Source organism: Quercus lobata, chromosome 2, assembly GCF_001633185.2.
Source record: "Quercus lobata isolate SW786 chromosome 2, ValleyOak3.0 Primary Assembly, whole genome shotgun sequence".
In the NCBI taxonomy this organism is placed as follows: domain Eukaryota; kingdom Viridiplantae; phylum Streptophyta; class Magnoliopsida; order Fagales; family Fagaceae; genus Quercus; species Quercus lobata.
Window position 1 is genome coordinate 18,806,679 of NC_044905.1, and position 22,286 is coordinate 18,828,964.

The 22,286-nt window shown below is 35.3% G+C and overlaps 4 protein-coding genes across 4 annotated transcripts; 2 read left to right on the forward strand and 2 right to left on the reverse strand.

The window, feature by feature from the left end:
- Positions 1–6,841: 6,841 nt before the first annotated feature.
- Positions 6,842–7,731, reverse strand: LOC115974842 (early nodulin-like protein 1). Its single transcript, XM_031095381.1, has 2 exons — positions 7,449–7,731; positions 6,842–7,337 (listed from the first exon to the last, which is right to left on the reverse strand). Exons 1-2 carry the CDS (start codon positions 7,627–7,629, stop codon positions 6,982–6,984), a joined length of 537 nt encoding a protein of 178 aa, XP_030951241.1. The 5' UTR covers positions 7,630–7,731; the 3' UTR covers positions 6,842–6,981.
- Positions 7,732–8,864: 1,133 nt separating this feature from the next.
- On the forward strand, positions 8,865–9,536 carry LOC115960617. The gene has a single exon (XM_031079557.1). The coding sequence runs from the start codon at positions 8,865–8,867 to the stop codon at positions 9,534–9,536; it is 672 nt and encodes a 223-aa protein (XP_030935417.1).
- Positions 9,537–12,176: 2,640 nt separating this feature from the next.
- LOC115974843 lies at positions 12,177–12,681 on the forward strand. Its single transcript, XM_031095383.1, has one exon. The coding sequence runs from the start codon at positions 12,177–12,179 to the stop codon at positions 12,477–12,479; it is 303 nt and encodes a 100-aa protein (XP_030951243.1). The 3' UTR covers positions 12,480–12,681.
- A 3,439-nt stretch (positions 12,682–16,120) lies between these two features.
- LOC115974841 (transmembrane 9 superfamily member 8) lies at positions 16,121–21,390 on the reverse strand. The gene is made up of 7 exons (XM_031095380.1): positions 21,077–21,390; positions 18,587–18,751; positions 18,390–18,499; positions 18,180–18,288; positions 17,976–18,088; positions 17,711–17,864; positions 16,121–17,488 (listed from the first exon to the last, which is right to left on the reverse strand). The coding sequence occupies exons 1-7, from the start codon at positions 21,182–21,184 to the stop codon at positions 16,331–16,333; spliced, it is 1,917 nt and encodes a 638-aa protein (XP_030951240.1). The 5' UTR covers positions 21,185–21,390; the 3' UTR covers positions 16,121–16,330.
- Between the last annotated feature and the right edge of the window lie 896 nt (positions 21,391–22,286).

Consider the following 22,286-nt stretch of genomic DNA (forward strand, 5'->3'; position numbering starts at 1 on the left):
CTTGATGAATTGAACCAAACTGATATAAATATTTTCATTACATATGTCCGCTTTCTCTCATTTCTTTTTTTATGTCGATTTGTGATAACGTTCTCTATCAAACTTCTAAATCACGGAATTTGTTTGATTCCTTGCTGACTAATTCACATAAAATTCTAGTTTAATTAGAGTCATAGACAAGTTGAGATTCCAAATCACCAAATTTGTTTGATTCTTTGCTAACTAATTTCCATAAAATTCTAGTTTAATTAAAGTAATATAGCCAAGTTGAGATTCCAAACATTGAAATTGAAAATCACACACACACACACACACGTATGTGCATATATATAAATTTTAATACTAAACGCATGAATTAGGAAATTTCCAAACAGGGGATTTCTGATTTGCTATTATTACTATCATTATTGAGAAATGAAAGAATAGGGTAATTCTAGTATGGTAGTACCACACACTTTTACACACATTTTGTCACAATTATCTTATATAACAAAATATAATTGGATGTTAGTCACTATTATATAAATCTATCATTATTTTTTTTCCACTACTCACTGTTCGCATTGTTAAGAAATGAGAGAACAAAGTAATTCTAGTACCACACACTTTACTACAATTATCTTATGTGATAAAATGTAATTGACTGTAGTCATTATTGCATTGAGTTATAATTTTTTTTTACTACTCACAATCAGACAGAAGAGCTACAGAGTCTGATACTAGAATTATTCGTGAGAATGGAGTACCACCCTAAAAGAGAAAAGATACGAAACATAGAAATTTGGTACGTGGTCCGCTAAAAAGTCAAAGAGGCGAGTGCCGCCCTAACCAAAATGGCAAAAAGATCTTTCCCCATATGTTCAAGCTCTCTAATAACTACAACACTTCTTTGACTTTCTACACACAGAGGGAGTTGTAGTCATTGTAGGCTTGTAGGACAGTACTAGTTTAAATTCTGGTCCAAAGTAGGAACCTTTTCGCCACCATCTCTATTTGTTTTCTATCTATCAAATGGCCCCGACAGCTGCTACTCTAACCTCACAAGTTTTAAGTGCCACCCAATTGGTGTTGGACCCGGTGGTCACCCCCAGAAACCAATCTCTCTCTTTAAGTGTACATAAATCCCTCTTTAACATTAATCAAAGTAATACTACACTCCCTACTTTTGTACTACTTGTCTAAAATTAAAAATATTGCTTCTCTCATACCATATCATTTGTGCTTAAACTGAATCTCCAAATTACAATTCATGTGGTAAAATTTATTGTATTCTGTTTGCTTCTTTTACGAACCAGTTAAAAGAATGGTAACTCATATTATTACATGGGTAAAACAGTATGGAGTTGTGAATTTCACAAAGACGAGACACCTGTGGTGCAAAGCTTGAGGAATTTTAGGAAATGCATGTGTCTGTGCTTAGTGTCATATAATTTAGAGTGGTACCATGATGTTTTGTTAGTATACTCCCAGCGTACTTGCAGGTATTTTTGTTAATAATTTTTTTTTTTTTTATCACCTATATAAAAAAAAAAAGGTTGCACTTATTGCAGTCAGACTTATATAGCATACAAGCTTATTGGGCAAAACTGTTCATTCTTCCAAGAAGGTTATCAAAGTTAATGAGAAAAAAATTAATAGCTTCCTATGGAATGGAAATGACAAATCTGCTTTTGGGGCTAAGGTATCTTGGGAGTTAGTGTGTGTGCCTAGAAAAAATGGTGGTTTGGGCTTGAATAAGGCAGTAGTAATGAAGTGAAGCAGTAATGAAACGCATCTGGAATCTGTTTGCTAGAGCAGGTTCTCTATGGGTTTCTTGGGTTCACAAAAATCTGTAAAGAGGCAAGAGTTTCTGGTTTGTGAAGGTTCCACAGGAAAGAAAATGGGGGTGGAGGATAATCTTAAAGTTGAAGAATTTATTAAGGCCTTTTCTGAGATTTGAAGTGAGGAATGGACAGAACATCTTTTATGGAATGATAATTGAAGAATTTATTTAGGCCTTTTCTGAGATTTGAAGTGAGGAATGGACAGAACATCTTTTATGGAATGATAATTGGTATGATCCTGACAGGATTTTGTTTTTAAAATATCTCTTTGCACACCAAACTGTCTAGTGCATTAAAGAATAGTAATTGGTTCTGGAAACCTACAAGATTGGAAGACTTGCATATCATACAAAGTCGACCTTCCTTGGTTCAAGTTAAGGGGTGGACAGTAAGGTTCCCTACAACATATGGCATGTACAGTTGTGCTGATACTTGGGAGGCTATATGAGCTAAACAATCTGAGGTAAATTGTGGAAATTAATGTGGTCTGTGAGTGCCATTCCCAGACATTCCTTCATCAGTTGGTTAGCCTTCAGAAATAGATTGGCAACAGGTGGTTGAAAGCTGCATTGGGGGTACTTGGCAACTACAGCCTGTGTGTTCTGTAGGCGATGTCTAGAGAGTAGAAATCACTCATTCTTTCATTGTTCCTTCACCAGAAGAATTTGGAAAGAGTTGCTGAAATGTTGTCTGGTCAGGAATCCAATAATAGTATGGGATGAGATAGTGAATTGGGGAATAAAAACTGCTGAGGCAGAAGCTTCAGTACTGCCCTGTGTAGGCTTGCTTTGTGGGCTGCTATTTACCATGTTTGTTTAGAAAGAAATGCTAGGCTCCATGGTGGCCAATTCACGTCAAAGGACAACATTGTTCTTGCAATAAGATTGGAAGTTAGAGCTAGGATGCTGGCTAAAGGGAACTACTGTAACTCAGTTCTAAATAGGGTCTTATATTATAATTAGAGTAATCCTATATGTCAACAGTAGGACCTGAGATGCTGTTTTGCTTTGGCCTATCAGCTGTGGGCTCTGCAATCCAATTTGGTTGTGTTGTTCATAAAATTTCTCTTATTCATAAAAAAAAAAAGGAAATCGGTGGACACATATATCATGTAAGCTTATATTCCAACTGAATGGCATGGGGTAGCTTATGATTTTGAAATATCTAAATTCTTTGTTGTTATACTTGTTGGTTTTAGGAGGCACAATAAACTCTATTAAATCAATTGAACGTAGTTCCATTTGAGTGCATTTTCCATTACCATGCTTTTAACTTATGGGACAACTTAATGAATTATATACCTTGACTTCTTCATGTATGCTAACCTTCAAAGGTTATGGTTGAATTTGATAAAGAGGGTGTCATGAGACAGGGAGGCCTTTTTTTTTTCTTTTTTTCTTTTTTTTAACCTTAAGAAAATATGTCCGAGTTTATAGCGTTTATGTTAATTTTATGTTTAATTTATAAAATAAATTAAAAAAAAATAGATTGTAGATTTTGGCAAAGAAAATAGGTCACTCACATCAAATAGACCAGTAGTTAATTACTGTAAGTCCACAAATCTCTCTCTCTCTGCTTGGAGAAAGGATTGATGGGGTAATAATTCACATGCTAAAACCGCAAGAATTCAACTAGAAAGATCAAGTGTAGGACTACTTGGATTACAGTGCCAACACCAATGGTTACATGCCTACTTGGTGATGTGTGTGTGTGCTTGCACAATGTGTTAGCTGACCTTAAAAGCCAGCATCCTTGAGGTCCTTTTGACAACAACACCCTTATCATTGTTGTTAAATCGGTACACTTAAATGCAAAGTGCTATTATAGTTTAGGTGCAAAGCACAAGCTTGTGCCTAATTGAAATAAAGTGCACAATATTTAAACATAATGTATAATGACTTGTGATAGAATGATTCACGACATATAATTCAAAGTTGAAAAAAGAAAATCAAAATGGTAATATATTAGTTATTAGCTTCAAATGATTAAAGTGTTGGCCTTGGGTGTTCATGCTTTTCACTTTAAGTGTGCCTAGGTGTGCTTTTATTAATACTGACCATCATGCTAGATGCATATCCTTATACAGTGTAGCTTCATGCTAGAGACATGCCTAAGTTAAAAAACAGGGCCTAGGGTGCTTGCCTCAAGCTTTTATGCAGTGGAACATGGCCATAGGGCACTAAATGCTAACAAAGAAAAGTAGGTTATTTTAGGTTTTTCATTGTCTTCTACCTTCATTATCTTCTATATTGTTTGTCTCTGTCACTAATACTTATTTTGGCCTTCTTTTTTTGTTTTCGTTTGGTAGATTAGCAGAACTGCTTTTTTCTTTTTTATATTTCCATATGTTGATCACATGGTTTTCGTTCTTTGAGTATTTTCTCCTATGTGTGTGTTTCAAAATGAAATTATTCTTAGTCGGGGAATTTAGTGAAATAGAAAGTGAACCAACAGTAAGTTTTGTCCCTACTATTCTTAATCCTTTTTCAAAGAAAAAAAAAAAAGGCTGTTCCCAATACACGAAACTCCCACTTTTTAGAGGTTCGGGAGAGGTGATTGTTAGCCAGCCTTTTGAATGTTTTTCATTTTTTTTCACGTATGCTCCTGTTTTTAATTATCATATGTATATTTGTTAAACTTAATAAAGAGCAATGCTTGAAAAATTGGTGAGGTCAAATTTAGAACATTAAAACCTGGATTCAAAACTCATCATCAACTAGCCTTGAGGATGAAAATTCACTGAACACCTTGACAAACAATTCTTCATTGTTATTCTGCATATCTAGTGGCTTAGTATTTCGATAGCTCTAATTTTTCATGGTGATCAATAATGAATAATAATCTCTCTCTTTTTTTATAGGTAATAAAACTTTTATTGCTATCAAAAGTGCAATGTGTTTACAATTGTAAACTCACAGCAAAAAAAGAAAAGAAAAAAGAATACAATCAAATCAAATGGAAAATCTAACCGAAATAATGAAATAAAACAAGGAAATACAAAGTGTGAGACCCCAAATACGAGACCACTCAAATAAAGTCCTAGCTAGCAAAGACTTCAATAGATCAATAGGTCTCTCAATGTTCTCAAAAGTTCGGGCATTGCGTTTCTTCCATGCTAACCATATAAGACACACCGGTACCATATTCCAAACATTTGAAGAATAATTCCCCCCAACAAATTCCTCCAAGCAAAAAGAAGAGAGAACTATAATTGGCATCACCCATTGAACACCAAACATAAGAAAAACCACACTCCACAAAGCATGAGCAAATTTGCAGTAGAGTAAAAGGTGATCCACAGTTTTCTCATCACACCGACAAAGGCAACACCAATTGACAAGAGGCAAGTTCTTCTTAAAGAAGTTTTCTATTGTAAGAATACCATCGCTAGCAGCAGTCCATAAAAAAAGAAAGACACTCTTTAGTAATCCTGCAATCAGCATGGTGCCAGTGTGCCCAAGTTTCGTCATTTAGAATTTTCCTTGTGTGCCATTTATTTTGTGCTGCTGTAAATGAATTTCGCCTTTTTTCAACTCAACTTGTTTAGAAATTTATGAAAGTAAATAAATTGTTTGGAAAATTATGAAAGTAACAAAAATTGCATGCTTTTTCTTGTTCTTAATGTTTCTGTGCAACATTCTTTTCCTGTCTAATTTTTCTTGTTCGAACTTATTTCTCTGTTGAATTTGGTTGAAGTTAACATATATGCATATCCAGCTGGTCCTTCAATTTTATCATGGCCTAGTTGGAAGACTGGAAGGACACCAAGATCTCTCCGTTTGTATGGTTTATTTGGAGGGGAAAAGGAAAATAATGGAAAGGGTGATGATACGCCATCAAAGGTTCGGTTCATTCCGTCTCTCATTTTGTTTTCCCTCAGCTAAGTATTGTGTCATATAGACTGAACTACTACATAATTAAACAACTAGATCATACCTTAAACACATGAGTATAACTTCCATCTCCTAAATTAATGTTATCTCTCATATTCTTCCTTTCACTTCTTAACTGTATGTTCATCCTTTGTTGGTCACCATAGTTCTTTGATATAGGCAGGCACACTGGGTAATATGCAAAATCTATTTGAAACCGTTAAGAAAGCTCAAATGGTAGTCCAAGTTGAAGCAGTGCGTGTGCAGAAAGAGCTTGCTGCGTATGTTCTTTTTTATATCCATTTTTGTGTTATATTTGTACTCCTTTTGCCAAAAGAGTTATTTATCTTTTGCATTTTTTTCTTCTCTTTTTGCAGAGCAGAGTTTGATGGTTATTGTGAAGGTGAGCTAATTAAGGTATGATTTTTCTTTCTTTTTATTACAAAAATCAGCCTGAATGTGGTTTAGATTTTTTATGCCAATACTTGTGTGTGGCCGTAAAGTTGGTTGATAAATTTGTCATGGATTAGGCTCAAGTTTGGTAACCTTAGCTTACTTGTGTCTATTTAACTACTTGGTGGCATCAATAGTAATAAGGATAAACCTTTTTGAGGGAGAATCAGAACAAGACTCTCAACCAAGGATTACCATATATGCACAACATGAATAATTAACTGGGTTCATTTGGTCTCCTAGTCCTGAACCCGATTACAAATTTACAATGATTCTTGTCCAAATCTGCAAGTTTGCTCCTAATATTTGCTATGGAGTTAGGATATTTTATTGCTCCAAATTATTAGATATTAGGAACACTTCATGGCATATAACTGATTGCAAATCTTGCCCAAGGGAGTCAGGCACCTTTGCTTACTGGAAGTTTCTGATTTTTTTTTTTTTCAAGGCCATATGAGCAAGATTGCCCAGAGTTTAGGAATGCCACAAGGCCTCGGTGAGGGATTGAAATGAATTTTGATTGACATGAGTTTCAATTTTGAGCTTCGCAGTAAACATTTTATCCATTTGTGAGTCTCAATTTCAAGGATAGAATATTTCTTTAGTGAAAATTTAAGTCTCTGTTGTGAAACTACTTGTGAAGCCAAATATAGAAAATATAAAAAAGTTCTCTTGAGAAGAAGAGGCTAGAGATTGTATAAAATAAATTTAAATTAATATTGGGATATAATCTGAATCTGGATTACATAAGATATCAGAACAAATAAAAGAATGCCCCCCCCCCAAAATATAAAGCTCGAAATCTGGCAATCACTTTGCCCTCTTTCTCACCCTCAAAACAACCCCAAAACAAAGATCCCCAATGCAACCAACAACCCGCTCTGCAACTTTGTAGCACTGCTAGTGGGAGCAACAGCAGGACCCCCCTCGAACTCCACCGGAGCAGGAGCAGGTGCCGGAGAAATACCAGTGTACCTGCTTCTTGGAGAAAGAACCACCACAACCACCTTCTGACCCTTCTCACAGTTTCCCTTGGTTCCACTGATGAAGTAGAACGGCCCAGATCGGCTGAGCTTCACCTTGGTGTTCCCATCCTTGTACTCTTCAATGGGGTTGGAAATATTGCAGCTAACATAGCCTTCCTTGTTCACTTGCAACACTGAGTCTTTCCCACTGTCATATTTCCACACTGAGACAAAAACCATGAAAAAGGGTATGTCAGAAAAAAAAAAAAACAAACTGATACCATGATTTATGAAAACAAAAGACTATTATTAATTTGATTGAATATAAAAGTTACCAAGAGAGTCGCCGATGCGAAAACGAGTACTTTCAGCCCATTGATTGAGGGAATCAGATTGAGAGGATGGGATCTTCCAAGCATCTGCCTTTCCTCCTACCAAGATTTCTTTAGCTTCACAGGAGCTGAAGACTACTAACAAGAGCACCAAAGCTGAAATAGTTCTTGAAAAAACTGCCATTGGAAACTGAGAGAAAGAAAGAGCAGTAGAAGTTTGTGTTTTTGTGAGGTGTGTGTGTGTTTTGTGGGAGAGAGAGATGATTGTGATGTTGGTTCAGGTGTTTTGGGGGGTATTTATGGAGGAAGAAAGGTGAAGAAAACTAGCCGTTGGGGCCTGGGACAGAGGTCAGTGTGGGCCACTCTGCCTTTCTGGCCTTTTGTTGTACGTTACAATATTGTAACGGTCAATTTCTTTTTTATTTGTTTGGCCTTGGGGTACAGTGTCAGTAACGGTAGAAATATGAAGCAGGAGAGATTTTGAACGTTCAAAATGACGTGGAAAGCAGGGAGTCTGGGGAAGAACAACGGTCAGAATTCAGAAAGGTGAGAAAAGAATCTGAAAAGTAAAGGGGAAATTACTTTTACTTTTAGACACCGTGTACCCAAACTGGTTTTTAATTGAAATCATGATTTGAACTGAGGAACTAAAAACGACCAATAAAAAAAAGGGTTTCACCAATGTATGTTAGTAAATCATCTTAAAAATATTTTATGGAAAAAAAAAAAATGTGACTAATTTTTTTGACAGATTTTCCACTTTTTCATATAAAAAATTCTTAAAATAAATAATTAATATATATTTTTAAGGCATATACTACTAACCGGACCCATAGTAACTTTGAAATATTAAAAATGACCGTGTTATTCCAAAGTCTTTTTTTTTTTTTTTTTAAAGATATTTCAAAGTCTGTTTGATGTTGATTTTTTTCTTTCAACTTATTAGTTTAATTTTTTTAGCTTATTTGTTTGTATACAAATTTTAAAATCCATTTTTTTAGTTACAATCAAAACATTAATCAATATTAAGTGCTTGTGGGGTTGGGGAAAGAGCTAGTATTTAAGTTTCTATGAGGAAATTTCATACACATACACATATATTAGGCTAAATTATAGTAGAATTCTATTTTATATAAATTAAATTTAAAAAGAAAAAAAAAAGTTTCTGCAAGTTAAGTACAATTATACATTAATCAAATTTCAATAAATAAAGTATAATTATACATTAATCAACTATAATAAGCAAATTTCTTACCTTTCTCTCTCCAACCAAAAAAAAAAATCAACAAATAAGCAGTCAATAAAAAAAACTTCTAAACACGCATTTAGTTTTTATTACCATAATTTTACTAATTGATATTGCAATATATCAAACAAGTTATCATCCCTGCCCATGAGTCTTAGAGTGTATCCCTCAACATGACATTAGTAATTGATGAGATTTGGATGTCAAGAAACCTCAAACAGTTTAGTAACATCGACCCTGATGCGATGAAGGCTAGGCAGAACATTCAAACCAGATTCAATGAAATAGTTAAAGTCTTTTCTTTAGCTACCCAACCTCTTAAAGAGCTTAGTAGCAAGACTTGGTCTCCTCCCCCTTCTGGCTGCATCAAGCTGAATGTGAATGTTGCGTTTCAACAAGACTCGAGCTCTGCTTTAGCAATTGTTGCACGAAACCACTTGGGTGAAGTTCTATCAATCTGGGCCAAAAAACATCACAGCTCCTCCCCTACGATTGCCGAAGCTGAAGCACTTTACTGGGCTGTGAATCTAGCGGTCAAGGAGGGATGGAAATCTGTGATATTTGAAGGAGATGCAAAGAATTGTTTTGATCCACTCATCAACCCAGACTTATCCCCTGAATGGCTTACGCACAATATTATCTGTAATATTCGTAGCTTAGTTGTTGCTTTTGATTTTGTCTATTTTTGTTGGGTCCGAAGATCATGCAACTCTGCAGCGCATGTAGCTGCCAAGTTTGCATTGAATTCTGATTTAGAGTATCGCTTTAATAAAGGAAATCTCCCCCCCTCGTTAGAGGCTGTTTGTAGGGATGATTCCTTAGTTTGTATTCCTGTTTCTCTCTGATAGAAGTACTGTTTACCAAAAAAAAAGTTATCAGTTTGGATAGTTTATTTGATTAAATGTGAAACAAAAATTGACTTTTATGTATATAAGTCAACTTTAAATATAGCCAACTTATTTGTTTTAAGTCATTTTTTTATCTCACTATCACACAAATAAGCTTCTTTCTTTTTTTTGAAAGAGAGATTATCACACATATTTATTGTAACAACAAAAAAAAATTGTATCCCTAGTATCACTTCCTTTACCCTCTAATAATCTATTTAGAATGAGGAAATGAATAGAATAAAATGGACCTTCTAAGAAATATTCAATACATTCTATAGCAAAATATTTAAGATATTTAAAATTTATCATCCCAATATATCATCTCTCAAGTTTATTTGGTATTTTAGAGCAAAGTAATATAGTTAACCCTAATATAATAATACAACCCAAGAAAATGAGTTAGTTTTCCAAAAAAAAAAAAAAAAAAAATTTAATGTTGAAACTTGAGAGACCATATATTGAGATAGCACATATTTTAAATATCTTAAATATCCAGTTTTACTCTATTAGGATGACAAAATTTTTAGAGATGAGGCCTTCGAGAGTTGCATGAGAATTCTTAAAATAGTGGGAAAATTATAGATCATTATAGCTAGCTTTGATTTATGATTTATGATTTTTTTTTTTCCTAAGACCAAGGATGTCCAATGCTTTTTAAACATTTTACTATTCCTTTAAGTGTGTACAGTCCCTCCGCATCACACATACCAAGTATTACATAGAGGAATCCCTTGATGACCTCGAAACTATCATCAATTTTTCACTTAACCTATTTATTTTTTGTATTGTAATGGATGACGGTGAGGTGAGTTTGTGACTTGTAAAAGCATATCTGGGAAAAACTATGTAGCAAAACTCCTCTTTCAAAGTTGAAAATTTACCTATTAGTATGTGTGTTTTCCAAACTTGTATGAATAATCCATTTCACATTTATATTATAGAGCAGTTGATTTTGGAATATCATTTTGGTTAAGGCTTTAAATAAGCCAATTGCTTTGTTAAGTATTAAACATTCAAGCTCGGTTCGTGCTCGAACCAAACCTAGGAACAAATGTTTGGGCTTGAGCTCGTCAAAATGTCCAAAAGCTAGAGCTTGACTAGACTTAACTTAATTCATTCTTAAGTCGAGCTCAAACTTGAACTCAATATCTAACTCTTGACCTTAGATCTAATACAAGTACATTATGAAGCTCATATCAAGCCCATTTTTGTTTGGATGAGTGTCTCAACTCTAATAAAATTTAAAGACTTAGTAAGATATGAATTTATTTATTAAGTTTGTATCAAACTTACTATTAAGTCCATAAACGAGCCTATGCCCTACTTGCATTTTATCAAGCCCTATTGTTTACACAATTGTTAATAAAAATGTTTTTTTTTTTTTTTTTTTTTTCTTGGACTCAAGGACGGACCCACTAAGGGGCAGGGGGCATGCCCCCCCCACCCAAACACATTTCTTTGAAAAATTTAAGTAGTATATGTATATTGAATGACTTATATTTTAGAGTTTATAGTTGGCCCCCCTCAAATTTTTGGATTGGTCCAAATAGCCCAAATGAAACTAATCACCTAAATCTTTCTTTGGGCCTGTGACCCCTCCATAGTCTAAATACAACACAACAAAAAATCTACAAATCACCAATATCATAATTCAATAATTCATAACAAAAAAAATTCCCTTACGGGGGTGACAATAATTTATGACTTTTTAATTGATTTATAAATTATGGGAAAGTCAATTAAAATATTTAAATTTTTTTCAAAAGATAAAATGCAAAATTCTTTTAGAAGCCAATATTGGTGATGTAGCATTACCAACTCTTAATATTAATATCCCAATTTTTTAAAATCCTCAAAAAAAGTTTTGAAAACTTTATTAGTGTGATTTTCAGTTGCATCCAAAAGTATGTGTTTATCATATTGGTGAGTTGGTCAACATGATAAAATCAACATATTAATTCCAATTACTCAAAATCTAGAGATCCGAAGCCCTCTTCTTTTTTTATTCTTCTTCAAAAAGGTTAGAATATCATATTGTAACTTTCAACTTTTTTGGTTCATATTATTTCATTCTTGACTTAAATATTTATAGTAATAAAGTGCAATTGTTTTGCTTACCATGATTTTTTTTTAATAAACCATGTTACTTGAAATTTTTTTAGTTCATACTTTGGCCCCCCCTAGGTTTAAATTCTGGTTCTGTTCCTGCTTGGACTCGACTCCTTTATTAAATGAGCCTAGAACTTCAAATCAAATCCTAGATATTTATAAACAGCTTAATTAATTTACAACCCTAATTTTGGTCGGTATCATAAAACATAAGCCGGACTATGGTTTCAATTGGGTTCAAAGCACAAGTCAGGCTTGGGTTGGGTTGGTTTGGTTTGGTTAAACTGGGTTTGCACAACCCGTCAGAAGGGCACGTTGATTGGTGTCAACATACACACTTGTCCAGCTACAGTAACACCACACAGCTACGTGTTCAACAACAAAAACGACAACAACATGCCTGGATTAAACGTGGCTAATGTTCCAAGTGCAAACGCACACAAACACAACAAATTTATAACTCACGGAGAGAGAGAGAGATACATCATGGCAGGAGACGAGGAGTGGAGAAAAATGGCAAACACCCACAAAATGAAACCAGAGGATGTAAAAGTAGCGGGTGTAGAGGGATCAAAGAACCCCTCCGGACAGAACCCAGGGGAAGTGTTACACCAGAGGCGCAACTTTCCATACAGCTATAAAACCATGGCCATCGGTGGCCTCCTTATTACTGCTGCCATTGGATATTCCACCTTGTATGTCAAGAAAAAGCCTGAAGCCACTGCCAAAGATGTTGGCAAGGTTATTGTTGGAGTCGCCAAACCCGAAGACACTCACCCTAGGAAGTAGCAGTAGTCGTAGTAGTGGCAGTATTATTCTAGTGCTTGCTATGAAGGTTTTGCTGCTGATGTCGTAATTGTTTGTTTAATTTGTGGACCTTTTTGTAGTGTTTATCTTTGACTACGGACATGATGTAGTTTATAAATTGTGGATATATAAACTGTTTATATGCTGATAACAGTTGCTGAGAGAAAGACCAGGAAACGGGAGAATGAGGGTGTAAGAAGGTTATGGAAGATATAAAAGATAACATGAAAATATGGGATAGAACACCGCATAAGATATAGCAAACTAAGAGATATTATTAGATCCAATAACTTTTTTATATTAGACATAAAAAAACACCGATGAACATCTTACAAGAACAGGTAATCTTACAAGGACTTCTAAGGGTTTTCTTTTCTCTCTTCACTATTGCCTCTTCAAAGTTACAAGGACTCTATTTATAGACTACAAAACTTAGAGATAATGTACATTATACATTTCAGAAGAAAATAGGGGCCTAAGCCATGGATTTACAAGTGGCAAAAAGGTAGGGGCCTGGTTGGAGATGTATCTTCTTCCGAATAGAGCTTTGCAATGGTAATAATTGTGGACATCAGGATAAGGTTCACATGCATTAGGAGTAGAGGTCTTGGCTGGAGCTGATGAACAAGTGTCAAACCGAGTAGGGAACCTGTCTACATGGGTAAGATCACTTAGATATGCTTCTGACAAAATAGTAGATATGTGACTATTGAGAATAAGAGTGCTATGTCTAAAGACATTTGTAGGACCTTTTTTTTTTTTTTTTAGGTGTTAGAAATATCTTGTCCCATCCATCTCTTCCTTGGAACCATTCTTCATCAACATCAGCATTGACATCTGGATCATGGTTATGGTAGTAGGGGTCATCATATCCCATAAGAGGATTGGGCATTTCCCAATGATTTTCATGTGGCCACTGTTGTCTACAAACTTCTGGATCCATTGGTACTATTTCAGGTAAGATTCCCTTGTTTAGGGATTCTATCATTATGAGAGCATGATAACAGGATACCCAAGATGTGTCCCGATGTGTGTGTAAAGTGCCATCTGGATTAGTGACCCAATGTACTTCTACCAGGTGGAAAATTCCTTCTGCACGGAAATGATTTTTTGAATTAAGCTTGACAATTAGACTTGTTAAAGTGATCTTGCTTCCAAATTTTGGATGTTTTGTGGTAGGATATCTTATCCATTCTCCAACATGGGCATTAATTTTCAGAATTTCAAACTAGGAAAAGGTTCGTTCGTCGTGGAGATTCCTTTGACTCATTTTTTTCTCTTCTTAGAAGTATTTTTCTTTTCAGGTTTTTATTGTTAGCATAACCAGTAATGATAAAATCAAGGTCGTTAGAAATGATAATCAGGCTAAGATTACAGCCAACACCAGAATGCAGTCCATATCAGTAAATTAGTATTATAATAGATTGGCATGATCATGATTGTAAAGTATCTTTACCTTTTCCTTTTTACTTGTAAGAGCATCCACAGCAGTGGAGCTAAAATTTTAGCTTTTCAGCTCCACCAAAAGTTACTTTATCTATTTTACCTATACACATGCTACAGCAGTAGATTTATTTTAACTTTCAACACAATAAAATAATATAAATATCACAATAAAATAATATATCCCACTACTCAATAAATATCCACAGCACCAACCACAACTGCCTCTACCGTCTGCCACAACCACAACGACACCCACCACCACCACCACCGGCCACAACCACCACTCTACTTTGGCAACCACAACACAACATAGAAAAAAAAAAAAAAAAAAAAAAAAAAAAAAAAAAACCACAACCACAATCGCAACCCCATCACCACCAGTCACCACAAACCACCAGCCATGACAACCACAACCACAACCCACTGCCACTGCCACTGCCACAACCACAACCACAACCACAACCATAAACCACAAAACTCATATAGCCAAAATCCACAAAACCCACTGCCAAAGTCAAAATCATCCACCACCACCACAACCAAAATCCACAAACCCACTGTCAAAATCATCCACCACCACTACCATAGCCAAAATCAACCACCACCACCACAGTCACCAAACCCATATGAAAATACATTAAAAAAATAAATAAATAAATAAAAACCTCAATCATAGCAAAGAGAATAGAGAGATGGGCGGCGATCGGAAGTGGATTCTCGGTGTGGCGGTGAGAGAGGAGAGTGACGGTGAGTTTATCGGCGGCTTGGGACGGCTGGGTCGGGAGTGATTGAGAGAGGATGAGAGCTTGAGAAAGTTTTGGGAGAGTGAGAGGGACGGCTGGGTCAAGAGTGATTGAGGGAGGATGAGAGCTTGAGTGATTTGGGAGAGGAGGCTAAGTGATTTGGGAGAGAAAGAGAGGCACGGAGTGAGAGCTGAGTGATTGTGATTTGGGAGAGGAGGCTAAGTGATTTGGGAGAAACAGAGAGGCACAGAGTGAGAGAGAGAGAAAAAAAGATGTGCACTGTAGCAATGGAGCTAAAATTTTTAGATTTAGCTCCACTACTACAGCAACCTTTTTGTGTTTGTGGAGCTAAATTTTAGCATTATACCTATATAGCACCTGTGAGTGATAAATATCACTTGTACATTGATACTTCTATAAATACAAGCATGGACAGCTAACATGTTTAAGGCTGCCATTTTCCGCAAACATCATTTCTTACAAGGTCTTTATTAGTGGGTTGACGTTTCGAGAAAGAATCAATAATAGGATCAAACCTAAAAAGGAATTTAAATGGGGCACATACATGATACATCAAACAAATATGCAAAAATAGAATATAAAATTTGGATGGAAAACAACGAAATCAAATTATGCTACGTTCTTAATCTTAGCACACTTTAACTTGATCCTCAGTCCCCAAATACAACATAATGGGTTGCAACTAGCTTTCTTCAGAGCCCGCCACCGTTGGCATCCACTTCGAAGTGGCTATATGCCAACCAGTATAACCACAATTGAATTGAATACCAATAGTACAGAATTCCTTTCAGGCTGCATGTTTTACAAGCCGAACCCTTATACAAAGAAATATGATTGCACTTTTGAGTATACGCATCAGCCATAAATTTGCCCCACAAAACTGAACACACCTGCACAAAGAACCCTTATACAAAGAAATATGATTGCACTTTTGAGTATACGCATCAGCCATAAATTTGCCCCACAAAACTGAACACACCTGCACAAAGCACGCTGCATTTCTTGCTGATATTCTATTTAGCTTTTATAAATATTTGATTAAAGCCGCTATGAAACCAAAACAATCTTTTTCAATTACAAACCCAAGATACATTTAACCTATACGTCAAACTGCTTTACATTTTTTTCATCTAACTTTTCCCAAGATCACCTCATCATTCCACCACATCATTTAACAAGTATATAGTAAGTTGCCTTGATATATTCTTATTATAGGCTTGATATATACCCCCCATCTTTTTCAACTTTGTAATCTCAAGGAAATGGTTTTGGTAAGTCAACTTATTTTTTCGAAATATTAAGATTGTGCTTGGCAATCTTCTAGGTACGGAATACCAAAGAAACAACAGCAATTATGTAACTAAATGTCACATACCACTCAAAAAATATACACTAGAAGTCCAGACTAGGAACGAAAACAAATATTCTAGGAGAGAATCATTCATTAAATATTCAACAAATAAAAAGCTACCGTAAACACCAAATCATGGCCTTGTCAAAAATCAAAATTGAGTACAATGTTACATCTGAAAAGCATAATTGTAACTTAATTTTAATTCTTATACAGATAAATTGTGCAGCCTATGAAAGAAACAGACCATCCAACACACCTTATTGCATTATTTAATCGATCTTAACCGAGGAGTAGATGAGCCTTGTGAACCAAAAGCATGCATAGAATCCGATGGAACCAGTCAGAACAAAAAATGAAAATGAGGCAATTAGCATGTATCCGAAGTATAATATCCCGGACACCAGCTTTGTGATTTCAAGCTTTGTGAAGAAGTAGAATGTTGCATAGAGGAAAAGGTATAGTGCAGAAGAGCCAGATGTAAGGTATGACCTCCACCACCACAGATAGTCCTCACTGCACAGTTGGAAGTAGCAGAGCACAACGGTTATTTCAGCACAAGTGACAAGGAGGATAACGAAGACCAAAAAGAGGAAGCCGAAGATGTAGTAGAACTGGTTCAGCCAGATTGAGGTAAGAATGAAGAAGAGTTCAATGAAAACAGCTCCAAATGGGAGTATTCCTCCAATCAGAATCGAAAAGATTGGGTTCATATACCAGGCCTGCTCAGGAATCTGCCTTGGGATTTTATTTGTCTTCACAGGATCCTCAATTGCTGGTTTTCTGAACCCAACATAGCCACCCACAAATACAAGTGGGACTGAAATCCCAAACCATAAGAATACCAGAGCAAACATGGTACCAAATGGCACAGCCCCAGATGATTTCTGTCCCCATATGAGGGCATTTAAGACAAAGAAAATGGCAGAGACAGTTGCTGGGAACATGATTGCAGTCCTGAAAGCAATTTTCTTCCATTCTGCTCCTTTAAACATCTTATACAAACGGGCTGACGCATAACCAGCAAAAAGGCCCATGAAGACCCAAAGCAAGAGCATGGCTGTCATGAGACCACCCCGGTTTGAAGGGGAGAGGAATCCAAGGATGGCAAAGATCATAGTTACCAGTATCATCCCAAAAAACTGAACACCAGTTCCAACATAGACACAGAGCAGTTCTGGATTATTTGGGGGCCTAAAGACATCCCCATGGACAAGCTTCCATCCTGTCTCTTCTTGAGCCTCTTCTTGGGTCTCAAGGTCATTATACTTGGAGATGTCACGGTAAAGCGTTCTTAGCATTATCATTGCAACCATGCCCGAGAGGAAGAGAACAATCATCAAAGAGTTGACGATTGAGAACCAGTGAATTTGGTCATCACTCATTAGAAGATAGGCATCCCATCTAGATGCCCACTTCACATCACTCTCCTGAAGGTAGACATAAAGAAAAAGAAAATTATAAATACAATAGCACTGGACTCATAAAGGAGCATATATATATATATATATAAATTCACCAGTCCCCATTGGTGTCTGTACTGTTAGGTGGGAGCAATAATGATAATAATAATGATGATTATAAAAGAGATTTCATGCTCAAAAGAGAACGTTTGTAGCAAAAGAAAGCTATAATTAAAATTATGAGTTTACCTGGAACTCAACATCATATGTGAATATAATATCTTGTTTCGCTTCAACCTCTTGAGGAGTGTTGGAATTAGCAACCATGTGTTTTGTGTGAGGGTCACAGGTTGTTAAACGTGTATTTTTCTCATCCCATTTTCCTTCAAATTCATGTTTAACACTGTATTTATCCAGTAATCAAGTAAAATCACCACTAGATACTATGGGACACAAGAATAAACAAGAAGCAATCATTTAATAAGAAATAAGGGACCAGGAAAAAAAAACTGACCTAAATGGTTTAACCTCAAATCCCACAATTCTTGCAGAGTCTGTTAGTGTATCTCTATGATACTTGACAGTAAATGCCAAATGGTTGTGGATGAAATACTTGTCACCCTTGTTCTGTGCAAAATAATTTATAATAAGAAAAAGAAGGAAACAAAATTGCACATCCACAAGAAAATAATTATATCCTAATAAATGAAGTATATACACCAGCAATTTGGCCTTTGAGACCAACATGGTAGCCAAGCTGATAAACAATAGGAGATTCCTGATCCACCCTTCGCATAGGAACAACCAGCGGAAGATTATCAAGGATCCTGTCACATGTATGGCAGATTCATTAGAAGAATGCAACTTGAAAGCAGATCTAACAGACATTAGCAAGTAAATATTTATCACGAATTGAAGAATCCCATACATGTTAACCCGATACTCATCAGCAATCTTCTCTTTAAACTCCTTTGCAGATTTGGCATCTAGTGTAATCCGGCAGGCAATACTGCACATTTGCGGTTCTCGCATTTTAAACTGCAAAAATTCAAGTCAACTTAGAAAAGTCAATAGTAATGGAATTATTTATCAGGTTTAGACTTGTAAAAGAAAATCAAAACTGACCTCATAAGGAGAGTTTTCAATACGATCACCACGAAGTACTTCCCCAAGATTCTCTGCACTGTCCACTATTTTTTTAGGCTTACAATAGGGCAGAGAATAATATGAGTAAGGAAGCTGAGTCTTTATAGAGGTCAATTTGTTCACTTTTACATTCAAACTATCACCCTGCATGTAGAGAAACACCCCCCCACCCCCCAACACACACAAAAAAAAAAAGTTAGTCGCAATTGTTTTTGAATGAATTCTAAAAAATATTCAGGCACAAATAATAAATCCAAGCATCATCAGATAACTGTTTTAATTGAATAATGGCAAATGCAATAAAATGAGTAACATGGCTTAGAAAACATAAATTACTAAGCATGTATTAGTGCAGGCTTATATTTCTTAACAATGTCTCATATTTTTAAAAATATGAGCTCCAGTGGAGATTGGAGAGAGTCATATGTGGCATAGAGCCATAGATCCATATTTTACTTTCTGATATACTTGTTTGCTGTATCACTTTTCATTTTAATCTTTTATTCACTCCCTTTGAAGCACAATGTACAGTACAGAATACTTTTTTATGATAATTCGATAGTTGGGGGAAGGGGGATTTGAACCTTGGACATAGTTATTGAAAACACCAAAAGCAGTGTTCGTGAAAGCGAGCTTATGCACAAAGTGCGAAGCACCAAGGCTCCAGCGCTTTTCAACTCTAAAGCAAGCCGCATTCAAAGAAGCATGCTTTAAGCACACTTATTTTTATATTTTTCAAAAAAAAAAAAACAAATCTGAATTGTAGACATAGGATTTTAGCACTATTGATATAGACCATTGATTTGGTGTATAAAATTCAATGATATGGTGTGCTGCTATAAATTATCCAACCCCTCCAACTTCACAAATTCTATGACACCCATTTTGGGACCACAATCACTCAACAATCCTCCATTGACCTTATATTGACTAATTCTTATAGACTTATGCTCATTAAGTGATTAAATTATTAACTAATATTAGTGATTACTCACAAGCATTATGGCTACCAGATATTCAAGAAAGGTTATTGCATAGATGTACTCAAATCTAGCTGATCCAAAAATAAAAATAACTTGACTTATATAAATTTTATATGAATTATATAAAATGTCTTATTTCAATTTATATGAATATTTTTTGATCACTTGATTGTTGTATTTCCCAGTAATAATTATTTTCTAATTTATCAAATTATTTTTTAAAAGACATGCCCTTCACTTTAATCAGGCGAGTACTTGAGCTTTATGCTTTGAGCCTATGCTTCAAGAGGCCTTTGCGCTTAAGTGTGCCATGTGCTTTTACCAACACTGACCAAAAGGTGGCAGTTGAGCTACAAGGCTCTTGGCATAAATGTACATAATACTAAAATATTTGTAAATTGAATGAGTGAATCCCATAAATTTTCCCCAAAATTATAATTGGCACAATCCACATATTGGTGGCATTGTCCACAAAGAAACCACCCCAAAGCCAAGTGACTACTGTCTCTCCTATTACAGGTATGGCGCTAGCTATGCTTGTAATTTCTATAGCTCCCAAAAAGCTTATCCAACCCCAAACCCCAATGTAGAACATTTCAGTTCATGCACTTTTGCCTAGAGTTTGAGTCCATCAAAGCCCAGCTCCTGCCCAAATCTCTCAGCCTACTCTAGATATATTGCACTCTCAAATCTTACAGCTTAAGAGATTCATCAGCAAATCACAGGCCCCACTGTTGGGAACTAATGATTGGAGCTATCTACACTTATTTTGGATTTCCCCTACCCCATGTTAATCATAATCCTCTCCATTTGAAATGGATCTATATTCAAGGTTCAGATTAAATATTACAAATCTAAACGCATGTATCTAGTGCCACATTATATAAATATTTAAATAATGTGGCATTGTCAGATCCACGAATAATGTCTTCTCGAAATGGAGAGGATCATGTTTTCCCGTGAATGCACACAGAGCCAAAGAAATAGGCCTAAAAATTCTTCCAAAAATGTTTACAGCATTTGAATTCTTCATTAAGCATCAAATCCAACCTCCTCTACCAGCTACAACTTAATTAGCAAATCATTAAAAACCACAGAGAGAACCAGAATCAAGATCACACAGTTCTAAAATGCTCATCGATAAACCTTTCAAGTTATTAGATGTTCAATGCTAAGAAAACCAAAAGCATCTTAATTAGGCATTGGATTGTCCTAAATTCCGAAATTCCAAACATTTATTTAGATCCGGTGATAGAATCATAGAAACACAGTTGCAATAAATACCTAATCTTAATTTGGAGAATCAAATATTAGTAATTCAACAGGATAACCTAAAACCTCCGGTTCCAAACATGAACTTTCTTTTTCATTTTAAAAGTTTCTCGGCATCCAAACAAGTGAAATCATATGAAACTCAGATCCAAAACACGAATTCAGATCAAGCAAGCACATCAAGTATATATGAAGAGAGAGAGAGAGAGTTGACCTTTTCGAAATCCTCGGGAGCGACGCCGGGGAGATAGAAACAGAGGCCGCCATGGAAGAGAAGGAGAAGGATTGCGGAGATCGCGGAGAGAGACGTTCGAAACGCCATGGCGTTTCGTTTTCAGAGAGAGAGAGAGAGAGAGAGAGAGAGAGAATGGGGATATGGATCTGTGAATTACTGTGAGAAAGAGAGAGATGAGAGGTCTTCGTTTGATTTATATGAGATCGCTCTCACTCCACGATAAATTTTTAGAAATGAGAAGCATAAGGGGATTGTGAGGCTTTGAGATTCACTTCTCTCCAGTTATGATTACTACGGTGACTCCAGCTCATAAATATCATATTTTAGCCCATCACGGTCAACATTCACCGACACCAGTCTATCGTAAAATTATATTATGTAAAAATACAAATGTAAATTTACCCTTATACTACTATTTAAGGACGAAGGAAAAGAGTAGAGGATGATTATAGTCTGTAAAGAAAGAAAAATAAATTAATTAATTAATTAAGAAAATTTGATATTTTAATGAAATGGAGTATAAAATAGATAATTTTACGTGGAGTGTCTTGAAAAGTGAGTAGGTAAAATAGAAAAAATAGGTTTTTATGCTAAAATAGACATGAATTTTTGCATAAGTTAATGTTCTATACTATTTATTACTAGTCCTCTTTATGCTAGCTTAAACAATCGGAGCATTCGGATAAGCTTGTGCAAAAATTTTTGTTTATGTTAACATGAGAACTTTTTTTTTTTTCCTATTTTACATGGCCGCTCTACAAAATCACCCACGTTATATTATCTATTTTAAACTACATTTTATTAAAATATTATTTCTAGTATTAGATTTTTATTACTCTCTCAAATCATCTTTATCTTTATGTATATGAGTAAAGAACTATTTAAAAATTTGATTTACAGTAATCATGTATATTTACACAGTTATTGTAGCAAAAATGTAAATATATGGCGTCTACTCCCGATGATAGCTTTTTGATGTAGGCGGAGATTGAACCTTAAATCTCTTATACAATCATCAGAGATTTTACCAGTTGAACTAACTAAAACCCACAACAATTTTTAAGCTTAAGTGTGTAAATTTGACACATTTTTCTGTTATACATTCACTATGTGAGTGCTCCATCATTAGCTAGCTAGCTTTCTTTATTGGCAAAGCTTGTGCATTAGAACTTAATATGTGGTCAAAATA

Coding starts and splice junctions, on each gene's coding strand:
- LOC115974842 (XM_031095381.1), bottom strand. CDS start 7,629: ATGGCAGTTTTTTCAAGAACTATTTCAGCTTTGGTGCTCTTGTTAGTA. Junction 7,338..7,448: donor TCGCATCGGCGACTCTCTTG/GTAACTTTTATA, acceptor TTTTTGTCTCAG/TGTGGAAATATGACAGTGGG.
- LOC115974841 (XM_031095380.1), bottom strand. CDS start 21,184: ATGGCGTTTCGAACGTCTCTCTCCGCGATCTCCGCAATCCTTCTCCTT. Junction 17,865..17,975: donor TTTGAGGTTAAACCATTTAG/GTCAGTTTTTTT, acceptor GGATAAATACAG/TGTTAAACATGAATTTGAAG. Junction 17,489..17,710: donor CATATGATGTTGAGTTCCAG/GTAAACTCATAA, acceptor GTCTACCTTCAG/GAGAGTGATGTGAAGTGGGC.
- LOC115960617 (XM_031079557.1), top strand. CDS start 8,865: ATGACATTAGTAATTGATGAGATTTGGATGTCAAGAAACCTCAAACAG.
- LOC115974843 (XM_031095383.1), top strand. CDS start 12,177: ATGGCAGGAGACGAGGAGTGGAGAAAAATGGCAAACACCCACAAAATG.